General features: G+C 40.1%; 1 protein-coding gene across 9 annotated transcripts in view; it reads right to left on the bottom strand.

The window, feature by feature from the left end:
• fam135a (family with sequence similarity 135 member A) overlaps window positions 1–13,739 on the bottom strand; it is a 62,634-nt gene that overhangs the window by 13,162 nt on the left and 35,733 nt on the right. For 5 of the 9 annotated variants that reach the window (XM_060864436.1, XM_060864434.1, XM_060864443.1 and 2 more), the window contains 10 exons: window positions 12,954–13,093; window positions 12,785–12,855; window positions 12,482–12,655; window positions 7,237–7,363; window positions 6,572–6,725; window positions 5,798–5,875; window positions 5,438–5,487; window positions 3,405–3,563; window positions 1,041–1,114; window positions 804–958 (listed from right to left, as the gene is read on the bottom strand). In XM_060864436.1, coding sequence (XP_060720419.1) covers window positions 804–958; window positions 1,041–1,114; window positions 3,405–3,563; window positions 5,438–5,487; window positions 5,798–5,875; window positions 6,572–6,725; window positions 7,237–7,363; window positions 12,482–12,655; window positions 12,785–12,855; window positions 12,954–13,093 — 1,182 coding nt within the window. Of the gene's footprint in view, window positions 1–803; window positions 959–1,040; window positions 1,115–3,404; window positions 3,564–5,437; window positions 5,488–5,797; window positions 5,876–6,571; window positions 6,726–7,236; window positions 7,364–12,481; window positions 12,656–12,784; window positions 12,856–12,953; window positions 13,114–13,739 lie in introns of all 9 variants that reach the window. The other 4 variants (XM_060864439.1, XM_060864442.1, XM_060864440.1 and 1 more) reach the window with 4 other exon arrangements.

Here is a 13,739-nt window from a genome sequence, read left to right as displayed (position 1 = left end):
TATATATTAGTTATTAAATCAACTATTTCAAATTGTTCATTTCCGAGGTCACATTGCAGTTTAATGTTACAGTATAATTTGAAGGACACATTACGTTGTAACAGTAAAGCCAGTTCTTTTATTTTTGCTCCAAGACATTTGTGTTTGACAAGATGAACGTGAAAATTATTTCATTTCCTGATGTCTACATCTGGATGTGTTAAACACTTTAAAAAAGTGACTTTTCAAATAAACAGTGACATGTTCTAAGTGTTCAAAAATAATACTAAAGCATATGATCGACAGGTCTTTCTTGTTGCCTAGGTATGTATTGTTAAACTCAATGTTTAATCTTAGTTTCAGTCCTAGGTTCTCACCTGTAAAAGAATCTTGGTAGTAAATAAAAATCTTGAAGCCTCATAAAGACACCACCAATGTTTGGTTGTTAGTACAATAAAACGGTGTTGTCCAAGGAAAACAACAGCAGCTGATGACAGCCTCTAATCATTAATATTAAAGGAACTCGTGATGGCAGAAGCATAATGAAATAAGGGGTCTACAAAAACATTCGGTTTGCCAATTACAAAAATGCACAAAGAAACGTTTATAAAAAAAAAAAAAAAAAAAAGAGTATCAAATCAAAACCAAATGTCTTCAGCAAAAATAAAAAAGTTCCAAATCGTTCAGCGGGAAGTGCATACACATTAAATAATAATCATTTCATAATATATAAACCCCCTTTTTTTTTAAATGGCAAAATTATAGACAAAGTGCTGTATAAATGTACTATACCACAATTTATAAACTCTTTATAATAAACAAACCCTCTTTAATGGATTCTAGATATCGATCCTCAAAGATGATTGGCAGGGAGTTGACATCACCATCTAGTTCGGCACATTCCACAGAAAGTGGTGGTAGGGAAAGAAAGTACGACGAGTTCTTAATAACTCCAGTCATCTGCTGGTGGCTATGTGCACTATTCAGATATAACAAATATCAGTGTGAGTGAATCGGTATACATTTTCAATATATAGAGTAAATTGAAACCTCATACTTACTGCAACTCTTGGAACGCCAGCGCAGCCTGTCTAGGGTGCTCAAGGTAAAAGAAAGCCTCAGAAAATCTCTGTACCTACAACGAAACACAAACAAAAACATTATTCATGCTGCCAAGGAATACCTGTGACCAACAGCAGATCAGGTTGCTCTACTGATAACTTTTACAATCTGTACTTTACTTACAGTGAAAAATGTTTAAGTTTTTTTTTTTTTTTGTCATCACAACCTGCTGTGTCATGCTATCCCAGGGGTCGGCAACCTTAAACACTCAAAGAGCCATTTGGACCCGTTTACCACAGGAAAAAAAACACAGGGAGCCACAAAACCTATTTGACATCTAAAATGAAGATAACACTGAATATATCGTTTTTTTACCTTTATGGAAAGTATATAAAAAACTGTAGTGTGTTGTATTTATGAAATCAATGAACTGCTACAGAGTAAACGAAATTTTATTTCTGCAGGCAAACAAAAATATTTTCAACAGTTTGAACTAACCTTAACAAAAAAGACGCTGAGTTGAAGGTTACTTTTAAATAAAATGTTCAATGTCTAATTGAGTCGTCTTCGTATTCGTGACATCAAAATTTTAACTTGCAGGCTGCAGCAAAACAAAAATGCGTCTGCTTCTGTGTGTCGGATTTCGCAAGTCGACGGTTATGACGCATATTTTGAGCGACAAACAAATTAAACACGGTTTATTTTAATGTTACAAGAGCGTCATAATCTTAGAATTTAGAATTACATTTTTTTTTAAAACTAACTTTTTAAAATAAAATTTATAAATATTTATTTTCCAAATCTACAGGGAGCCGCAGCAGAGGGATGAAAGAGCCACTTGCGGCTCTGGAGCCGCGTGTTGCCGACCCCTGTGCTAGCCATAAAAACAGCAATGATAATATGTAGGGTGTAAGGACTCTGCCCGGACTCTGGCCACGTGCACTTGTTTATGTTTCTCGTCACGTGTCTGCCCCGCCTTCGTCTGCTCCTCCCTGTCATCACACCTGATCCTTATTGTTCTCATTGTCTTGTGTATTTAACTGTGCCGCGTTGCTTTGGGCAGCGCGGCATCTACTGTGGTTTGTCCTGTCTTTAGTCTGCATCCTGTTTCATGTTTTCAGTTATTGAACCCTGTTTTGATTTATGCTATCCTGCGTTTGGGTCCTCTCTGTTTTGTGTTCGTGACAGATGCCGCCACATGAGGACCCAGCGGGATAGCAGCAACCTGGACCGGCTGACTGGGAGTACTTTTTTCGTGTTTGTGTTTTGTTTTTTTTTTCCCCCCTGGACTTGGCGCGTTTGGCGACGTGGGTCCGCATTTTTTCGGTGAGGGACGCCGCCTCGCTTTTTCCGCGGGGGGCGCCGCCTCACTTCCTGGTTGCGGACCATGTCGCCAGCCCAAGGTTTGTTCTGTTTTTCAGTGTCCTGTGACATCGCCCCGCACTTTCCGGTGGGGGGCATCGCTTCACTTTTGGTTTCCGTGGAGGACGTCACCCCACTTCCTGTCCGCGGGGGGTGTCGCAGGCCTGCGTTTTTTCCTGTTTTTGGACTTCCCTGTTCTGTGGAGGATTTATTATTTTTCTTCTCCCTCCCTCCCTCCCTTTCCTGGACTCCAGGGGTGGATCTGGCCGGGGTGCATCGGTGAACATCGCACGATCCTTCAGCTCGGCTGTGGACGTCGCTCGGCCCTTCAGCTCGGCTGTGGACGTCGCTCGGCCCTTCAGCTCGGCTGTGGACGTCGCTCGGCCCTTCAGCTCGGCTGTGGACGTCGCTCGGCCCTCTCTGGCTGCGCCGCCATGTGCCTTGCTCCCCCCACCTGCCTCGCCGTGTGCCTTGCTCCCCCCACCTGCCTCGCCGTGTGCCTTGCTCCCCCCACCTGCCTCGCTGTGTGCCTTGCTCCCCCCACCTGTCTCGCCGTGTGCCTTGCTCCCCCCACCTGCCTCGCCGTGTGCCTTGCTCCCCCCTCCCGGACCTGTCGGGACTGCCTGGACGGATTGGCGCGTCGGGAGCCGCGCCTTGGGGGGGGCTCTGTAAGGACTCTGCCCGGACTCTGGCCACGTGCACTTGTTTATGTTTCTCGTCACGTGTCTGCCCTGCCTTCGTCTGCTCCTCCCTGTCATCACACCTGATCCTTATTGTTCTCATTGTCTTGTGTATTTAACTGTGCCGCGTTGCTTTGGGCAGCGCGGCATCTACTGTGGTTTGTCCTGTCTTTAGTCTGCGTCCTGTTTCATGTTTTCAGTTATTAAACCCTGTTTTGATTTATGCTATCCTGCGTTTGGGTCCTCTCTGTTTTGTGTTCGTGACATAGGGTATGTCTAAATATAGATATATAAAGCCTGTTTTAATTTATGTAGACTTACTCTGAGAATGTGATGTTCTTGGGCCAACAGTGCCATGACACTCTCATTCAGGGTAACGGTTTCCAGGAACTGGCCCCATAGAGCCATCAGCAGAGAACATAACTGTGCTAGATTCATATTAACTAGTTCAGCAAGCTCATCTGGGCTCTCTGCCTTCTGCTGCAACATGACACAAATGAAAATATATGAAAAGAAGTTAGACAATTAAGACCCACAGCTTTTTGGATATACCTTATATGCTAAATAGTGTGTAATCAGTCAGTTCTTGAAGTGTGATGTGTTGGAAGCAGGAAAAAAGAGAAATCGTAAGGATCTGAGCGACAATAACAAAGGCCGAATTGTTATGGCTAAATGGCTGGGCGAGCACATCTCCAAAAACAGGGTGGTCAGTACCTACCAAAAGTGGTCCAAGTAAGAACAACTGATGAACCGTACAGAAATGGAAGAAGGTGGCCTAATGTGAATGAATTACACTTTATTTTACATCATGTGGACAAGCAGGGTGCATGGCTTACCTAGGGAAGAGATGGCACCAGGGTGCATTATGGGAAATAGGTAAGTGGACAGAGGCAGTGTGATGCTCTGGGGAATATTTTGCTGGGAAACCTTGGTTCACTCATGTGATGTTACCTTGACACATACCACCTACCGTAGCCATGTTACAGACCAAATACCTCGTAACCACGCCGCAGTCAAAGTCAGAGATCACATCGCATCCATCCTAGAATTATCAAAAATCCCATCTCTCATCTTTCAGTGACACAAATTTGGTTATTCACCCTCACTAAATAGTCTGGTATTCACCATTTTAAGGAACTGTGCCATGCCTCAATAAAAGGCGTCCTCCTTTGAGGTACTATGGGAACCCCCTTTGCAGAAGAGGTGTCGGCTCAATTTAACCAAGGATATAAGTGAAAAATAAAGCATTCTTCATTATCGGAGGTCTGTCAGCTGTGCCAGCTGAGCCAAGAAGGAAACCTGATGCTTGGCTGCCTCCTTCTACCTGGAGATTGCTTTGGGTAGGGTCAAAGCTATTTTGCATCCAGGCCAGAATACATTCCCAAGGTGCCCACCATGGCTGACCTCGGTCATTTTGCGAGCCTTTTGCCCTCTGCTTTATACATCAACAGAGCAGAAGAGACTGCAACTACTGTGCCCTGTTCAGGCTATCAGACAAGTCTGGTAGTTGCCCATGTTGCTCTCACGGCCCTGCACAACAGACATCTCATGATTTGTGGCGGTGCTGGTATTGACATTCCCATAGTATCAAGCTGTGATACTGCATTGAGTTCCCCCAAAGGGAACTGCACTAGCTTACATATCGTCGCTGTCGGGCGGAAACCTCGTATGTCCAAATTTGGTCAATTTCATATTTTTTCACATATCGATGCTATTGGTCAGTCCCCACCTGGGTCTGTTATTTTTACAAGTTATTAACCAATCTAAAGTCTTGAAAATAGGTTGAGCGCAAATCTCATAACTCCATTGGACACTTCAACTGTCCACCTCTTCCTCACTCCGCGGGAGAGCTTCGCGGCATATTTCTCCTCAAGAAGAGTCGCAACGAATCAACACGTCTTCTGAGGTAAATGTCTTCAAAACACTGGGCTCAAAGAAAAAAAATCTTGACCCCCGCTAGTTCTGGTGCTCGTCTGAGGACAGGAATTTAGCGCAAGACAATCCACTGCAATGCGGACTAAACCCTGTGCACTGCAGATAAGGTACGCCGTTTTTTTAATTTCCTGAAAAATAACGGTTTTGGAGATACGAGGATTCCGCCTGACAGCGACGATATGAAACCCAGATGCTTGAGACGGGAACAAAAGTCTGTGTTGCTCACCAGATGCCGAGCATCCCCTTGCGTTTCCTTCAGACAAGTAGATGTCAACAAAGAAATAGTTAAAGCAGAAGAATGTTTACATTTGAAATGGCAAAGTTAATGTCCAGGCCCCAGGCAAAAACAAATGCTGTGAAAGAATATAAAAAGAGTAATTCGAGCAGTTCAAATCAGTAATATTACTATTATGACATACCTTGACATGTTCGCAAAGCTCATGGAGACGAGCTTCCACGTCCAGTTTTTCTAAAAAAGTAAAAATATAGCAAAATTAGCATTCATTCAAAGAGCTGTATTAGAAGAGAAATTAGTCTCTCTGATGAGCCAAAGATTGAGAGCTAAAGAGAGAAAACTAGCACAGGAGTAGACATAAAAAAGAGCAGCATTCCTGCAAAGAAGTCAATGGTTGTTGTTAGTTTTGGTTTCAGTTGACTGCTTACAAGAAATTCAGTGTCCATAGCTCTCAGCCAACACAGGGGAAAGAAAGATGGCCATACAAAGAAAAAATGAACACAAAAATGAAAGGCGTGATGAGGTTGGCGGTCAACTGACATACCTATGTGGATGTGCCTTTGGCTTCTGGGAAAAGGTCTTCTTAGAACTCGCTCATATAGGACTTGCATGCTGGGCTTGGCTAGTGGTGGGATTGCACATATAGGCATGTTTAAAATGGTTCCTCTCCCTTATACTGAAAGAGCTGAGATCTGTCTTTATATACTTCTAGGACCCTGACAGAGACATATGGCAGCAGAGACAGGCTGTTTCGTGCCTTTGAAGGTTAGTGTACAGTGTATAGTGTCTCTAGGGCAAACGTCTTCATAAAAGCTCTTAGGAGCAGGACACATGAAAATACACAAATCTGATCGAAGATTATGTGCATTTAAAAATTTATATTTCATTAGTCTTATGCATCAGACATGTTAAAGGTTACCAAAGTAACCAAAGTATACTGGCTACAGGCCGCATTAGTTTAGTGATATGAATCTTACTTCAGATCTTACTGGAAGAAACCATAACAGCGTGCAGCGCAATGTTCTCTGCTACATGTTTAGTAATAACATGTATATAACTATGAAAGTAGATGTTTTATGGAAAGAAGAATGAGCAAACTTACAATACATGGAAAATCTGAACTTCAGTGTTATACCCTCTAAATGATAGACTGTATTTAGTTTATTACTAAAAGTAGAAATTATTACAGTTAGATTATGTTTTCATGATTAACATAAAAAAAAAATAATAATAAAAATAACATTGACATCAACAATTGCAGTGATCCACTTGATGAAACCTACTGTAATTCTTAATAAACTACCCAGCATTAACTTACCAAGCTCCATGCGGTGAGAGGAAGGGAGGCTCTCTGTAAGAACCGTAAAGTACTCAAAGATGCCCTGGTAAGCCAGCAGCAAGGTAGCACAGAGACTATGGTGAAAGTTGAATGCATGCTGCAGACACTGATCTGCCACTAGGAAGGTCTTGCCCTGTGACAACCAAAGTAAACTTTCAACATTTTTAATCCAAATGACTATAAGAATATTTTTTCTAAATTCAAAATAACAATTGAGCGCAAACTTTGTATTGCATGGTTTTGTGTAGCACAGTCATTTGCAGAGTTTTAATCATTAAACAATTTGAACATTTCCCTCAGAGTAAAGTGGTAAAAAAATACAAACTTTAAACTAAAAAAAAACTTAGTCTGCATAAAGCTAGTGTTGTGCCTGGGTTCTGCTTCCACGTTTCAGATGTTAAGATGTTACTGATACATTTTTACGGGTAAGGATTTTCTTTTAAGGATACGGTTTCTCTTCTAAACTTATATTGATCATATCATGGTAACAACTGAATCTCCTTGAATTATTATTTTTCAAAATCTACAACCTATTTTAATGTATCTTATTAAAGACTAACAGAACAGCAAAATTAGTGACTGGTAACATTCATTTCATTTATAAACCGCTGGCTGAATTTGTGGGTGTGCATAAGCATGCTTACATCTTGGGACAGTTGCTTGACATAGGTGCAGCCAAATACCACAGTCTCCAGAGTGGGAATCAGAAGGTCTTTGCTCTGTGCCGGGACGTTACGGTTTAGCCAGGTGCTTTTCCCAAGCCGTGGGAAACTGCATGATAATATGGAAAGTTAACACATTCTAAAAGTAAAAAAAAAAGCCAGTTGTCAAAATTAACCAGGGTTACAAAATAAAAAATACCCTTTAAATTATAGCTATAATTCACAGCAATTTCTGTGCCTGTAAACATTTACTAAGTCAATGAGTGAAACCTTTCAGTACTACATTACACACCTAAACAATAAAAACACTTTAAAATGCATGCCAGGAAGTGCAGAACTTGCAAAGACAATGGTGAAACCTGTCCTGGTAGGTGCTGGTGTTACATTGAATGAGTATTTGTTTAGGGAAAAGAACAGTTCAGCAACCTCACAGCTTGGGGGCCAGAGCTATTTGCTAATCTAACAGTAAGGTTACAGAGCTGACTAACATTTTCCTGAAGGCCAGGCTTAGAGTTAATATAAATTATTTGTGCACCCTTTAGACTCTTTCCAATGCTTTTGATGTCTCTTAAAGCAGTACCAAGGACTCCATGAGTCCATAAAGATTACTGTGTAAATGCAGAAATAAAGTGTAGATGATGCTTATTTTTATACACAAAAAAAAAAATCTGCATTATCCCAGTGGTATTATTAATATTCATAAAATGGCATTTTCCGTAGCAGATTTCTGTTTATTTCCCCACTTCATCATAAAAGGCATCATGAAAATATATCGTCGCTGTCAGGCGGAATCCTCGTATCTCCAAAACCATTATTTTTCAGGAAATTAAAAAAACGCCGTACCTTATCTGCAGTGCACAGGGTTTAGTCCACGTTGCAGTGGATTGTCTTGCACTAAATTCCTGTCCTCAGACAAGCACCAGAACTAGCGGGGGTCAAGATTTTTTTTTCTTTGAGCCCAGTGTTTTGAAGACATTTACCTCAGAAGACGTGTTGATTCGTTGCGACTCTTCTTGAGGAGAAATATGCCGCGAAGCTCTCCCGCGGAGTGAGGAAGAGGTGGACAGTTGAAGTGTCCAATGGAGTTATGAGATTTGCGCTCAAGCTATTTTCAAGACTTTAGATTGGTTAATAACTTGTAAAAATAACAGACCCACGTGGGGACTGACCAATAGCATCGATATGTAAAAAAATATGAAATTGACCAAATTTGGACATACAAGGTTTCCGCCTGACAGCGACGATATGCTAAACACAATAGACTTAATGTATTTGTTTTAGCAACAATGGAAGACTAAAAAAATAATATTACTAAACAAATGAAAGAAAAGAAAGGACTTTTTAAAATAATCTATAAAATGTCATTTAAAAAATATCCATTTTCTTGTGAGAAAAAATTAAGTACACCCCCCACATTTATTTGTACTTAAATTGGAAAAAATACCTACAGCTGTACCACATCAGGTACAAATTATTAGAACATTTTTACAGAGCATTTTGAAGAAGGCTTGCCTTATTTAAACCTCAAATTTTTAGGTTAGTTTTCTCTTTTTGTTGAACTGAGAGATATCACCATGTTGAGATCCAAAGAGCTCTTGGAGGCCTTTGAAAATAAGACTGTTGTTGCTTATGAGTCTGGTAAGGGATATAAAAAGATCTCAAAACAATTTGTAATCAGCCATTCCATCACTGTCTGAGAATCATTTTGAAGTCTTGAACCATTAAAACAACTGCCAACATGGCTAGGTCAAGCCATCCAAGCAAATGCACCCCAAGAGCAGACCACAAGATGTGGAACGGACGCTAAGGGATGGAATTATCGAGGACTGGTCATGGTCCAGACCCACTGTGTCCAGCCCCACTGGTGCCTAAGCCTGACGGAGCATCCCCCTGTGTAATGACTTCCGGAGGCTTAACCAGATCTCAGATTTTGACAGCTATCTCCTCCCCTGAGTAGACGACCTTGTGGAGAGCCAATGAAATGAAATGAAATTCAGGTCTTTAACCTGACTGGGGAAAAACAAATTTGCTAAAAGTAGCACAGACTTACAGCTGAATTACAGAAATGAAGTAGATAGGAAGATAATAGCAAATGTTTTGTGCCTAAAATCTAGGTCATTAGCACCGAAAACAGTCCAAAATAAAAGAAAACAAAAATGAGTATAATCCACAGTGACAAAATCGTGAATCGATTTTATTAAAAAATAAAAATAAAAAAAAGAGGCACAAAAGATCTCATAGTTGGTATGAGGTTCTTTGGCGCCATTCCCTTTGTAATGGCGCCAAAGAACCTCGTACCAACTATGAAACATGGAGGTGGAAGTGTTATGGTTTGGGATGCTTTGCTGCAGCAGGACCTTGCCAGCTCATCATCATAGAATCCACTATGAATTCTACATTGTATCAGAAGGCGCTTAAGGAACATGTGAGACCGTCGGTCAAAACACTGAAGTTGAAGAGAAACTGGACTTTGAAACATACCAATAAATCCACCAAGTACTGGCTGAAAAGTAAAAAACTGAGAAATCTGGAATAGCCGATTCAAAGCCCAGATTTAAATCCTATTTAGATATGTGTGGTGATTTGAAATACACCATCAAAACCCATCAAACATCACACTGAAAGAGCTGAAAGAATTCTGCATTGAGGAGTGGCAGAAACTTTCTTCCAGTTGATGTCTTAAACTGGTAAATGACTACAAGAAAGGTCTCATTGGGGTTATTTCAGCCAAAGGAGGAAAAACTAGCATAGTTGGCATAGGGTGTCCTTTACAAAGCACTGCACACTGTTAAGACTTGCCTCTAATGTAAGTACTGGTGGGGAGTCTCGAATAAATATAGGAAACATTTATACTGCATAGTCCCATAAATGGTAAGCCGGTAATTTTAGATGTCAGATTCTACGTGACTGGTTAAACAGGAAAGTGATAATAATAATTAAGCCTGCAGAACAACAAAAACTCTGAAACTTAATCCCATAATTTCCAGAACATCTGTCATAGATACCCTACAGTGTTCTGTATCATCCTTACAAACTTTTCCTATTGCAACAAAGTCAAAAAATGTTTCAATGCAAGTTAATTTAACCCATCTTTTGCCACTAAAGAGCAAAGTGTGAATGTATAGTCTGTCCCCGCCATCATGACAAAAGTCAACACAGTCTTTCCAGCTAAGAGAATCATCACTCACTCTCATTCTCATTTTCTACCGCTTATCCGAACTATCTCGGGTCACGGGGAACCTGTGGCCCCTATCTCAGGCGTCATTGGGCATCAAGGCAGGATACACCCTGGACGGAGTGCCAACCCATCGCAGGGCACACACACACTCTCTCATTCACTCACGCAATCACACACTACGGACAATTTTCCAGAGATGCCAACCGTCCACCGTGCCCCCCTGCTAAGAGAATCAAACTAATTAAATCTCTACATTTTTGGTACGTGCTAGAAAATCCATTGCACAATGCTTTAAAAAAATCCCTTGCACTTTCCCTTTAAGCCATCATGATTCTCAGACAGTTTCTCTGACTTTCCCATGAAAGCAGAGGCATACACTTGTTCTACACAGGCTGAGGCAGTGCTTGAAGGACAGTGCTGCAACCTGCAAAAATTCCTGAAATACCTGGAACAGCTTCTATCAGTTTCCCATGTTCAGATACTCTGGGTTGCAATTTGTGTACTTACGCTGGATCTATGTTGGGGAAAAATTGATAGAGGGATAATCCAAATGGTCACTATTAAAGAGTAAGTTGAATAGTCTATGGTCAATACACTATAGTCCAATATGGCAACATGGCTTAAACATATGAGTGGAAAGGTTTTGTATTGAGTGATTACTCTAACTCTTACTCTAACATATACCGTATTTTTCCTCACTATAAGGGGCACATAAGCGGCTCAAAGGGGCTCAAAAATCGGCCGTGCGCCTAATAATCCGGTGCGCCTTGTGTGTGCACTGAGTTCCAAAAATGTGTAAAAATGTTGTTGTGCGACTTTGGTAAGCGCTCCGCTTGATTGACAGTCGGATCATTTTCCGCTGACACAGGGACGTAATACATACACTACGTACGCTGGCAGCGGTAAACGAATCAGAGAACATTATGTAATACGTACAGTACGTACGTTTACCTCCACCACATCTCCGGTAGGTAAACTACCGGTATGTTGCAAAACAACATTTGTTTCTTCCTAACCATTATGCGCTCCACACTCCAGTCCAGTAGGTGGCGGTAAATGCACCTTAACTTGGTTTGCCATCCACCAATAAAAATCGGATGTTTACGAGGCACAATTCAAACTACAGGCTATCAGTTACGCGGTTGTAAATGGGAACAGAGCAGCTGTGAAAGAATTCAACATCAATGAATCTATGGTTCGGAATTGAAGGAAGCAAGAAAATGAACTGCGCCAAGTTAAGAAGACACAGTAGATGAGGACGTTGATGGATTTGTGGGAGAAGATCGATTAAAAAATAATGAGTGTGTATTTATTGTTAAATAGTAGAATAAAGTTCAACTAAACTCACTGTTTTGCTTCCGTTACCTTTTTTTGTAGACCGTATGTTTTAGCATGCGCCTTATAATACGGTGCGCCTTATATATGGGTTAAGTACAGAAATAGACCCCGTAATTGAGACTGCGCCTTATAATCCGGTATAGTGCGGAAAATACGGTAGTCTACATAGATAATTTCTTAAGACCTTTTTAGAGTAGAGCAGTTTTCCAGTTAAACTTAATAATATTATTAACATATTCTGGTGAAAGGGACCACTGGTAGCAAGGTGAAAAATTGCTAATGAATGATTCTTAGTTCGCTGTAATGATCCCTTATTTCATGCAGAAGCTTAATGCATCATGTATGCCAAATAAGAAGATTGTACATAATTTAGACATAGTAAGAGGCTTAAAAATGGTGGAAGTTTTCATGTTTGTCTAAACACTTGAAAAAAATGGCATAGTTTGCAAAACATGATGTCAAACCGACTATTGTGAAGTGTATTTGAATCACTTGAACTAATTTTTTTTCTATGCTTTTGACCTGTAGTATTTGCATAATGTATATACTACAGGTCAAAAGCATAGAAAAAAATGTGTGTATTACACAAATGAAAGTTTTTGTAGAACTAGGATGTTCATCATCAATCACAATTGCACAACCATCCACAGATTTTGGAAAGAATTTGAAAAGGAATGATTAAGAAAAACAGGGCACAGACCCGATTCTGACCTAATGAGTGGTTGATGCAGTGCCACCAGAGAGGCATGGATGGTGACAGAGATGATTGATAAGTGAAAGTAGTCAAACATGACATTGATGTGCTGGTGCACGCCTTTCTGGAGACTAAAATGTAATCGTAAAGTTCGACTGCTGATACTCTGTAATGACCTCGAATCCTCCGGCCTAAGGAAACACAAACATGAAAGACATTATCTAGGGATACATTTAAATATCATTGAATCTAAATAATATAAATCTTTTTTTTTCAACATTATAAATTACATTTTTAGTGAATGCAATTTCACTACATACATGTAGTCACCATCTGTAAAGTAGAGGTCCAGAGAAAGTTGAAAATACATATCATTTAGAGACTCTTCCACCTGAAGAGAAGAAACAGAGATAAATAATTCTCATGATCTTCACAAATAAATGGACAGATTTAATATATCCCTTTGACATAACTGAAGACGAATCTTACCTTCTTCTCATCTAGCAGCATCATCACCTTAAATAGGAAGACATCGTTGACTACTATTTCCTCATTTTTGTAGAGAATCTGAAAGGTTTTGCTGTAGATGACGTCACCTTGCACAGATGCAGGAAGAACCATATCTGAATCTACAGAATGAAGCACAACACTGAAAAAGCTATGAGATACAGATATCTGTGGATAGGATATTAAAAATTTTGCATTTAATAAGTTCTATTCTTCTGAATTTTCGTTTAGCATTTTTTTTTGTTCAATTCAATTCAATTCGAGTTTATTTGTGTAGCGCTTTTTACGATAGACGTTGTCTCAAAGCAGCTTTACAGAACATAAACATAGAACAGAAGATAAACATAAGGAATAATATAAAGAATTAATATAATAAAAAATTCAAGATTATCATTAGATATCTATAGTTCACAATGTGTATGTATTTATCCCCAGTGAGCAAGTCTGAGGTGACTCAGGCAGCAGTGGCAAGGAAAAACTCCCTTAAATTGGTAAAGGAAGAAACCTTGAGAGGAACCAGACTCAAAGGGGAACCTCATCCTCATATGGGTGACACTGGAGGGTGTGATTACAAATATACAGTCAAACAGATGTTGTATTGGTGTAAGGATCACATGGAGTTCAGATCTCCACATGGAGTTCAGATCTCCATCATTTTTAGCTTTTTTAACTTTTTTTTCGTTTAGCATTTTTAGCTTTTAGCTTTTTGTCAGAACTTTTATATTAGCATATGTATTAGTATTACAGTAATCCCTCGCCACGTCGCGG

The sequence above is a fragment of the Tachysurus vachellii genome, chromosome 2, assembly GCF_030014155.1.
Source record: "Tachysurus vachellii isolate PV-2020 chromosome 2, HZAU_Pvac_v1, whole genome shotgun sequence".
In the NCBI taxonomy this organism is placed as follows: domain Eukaryota; kingdom Metazoa; phylum Chordata; class Actinopteri; order Siluriformes; family Bagridae; genus Tachysurus; species Tachysurus vachellii.
The sequence above is the reverse complement of the archived record's forward strand: the minus strand, read 5'-3'. Positions and strand labels throughout refer to the sequence as shown.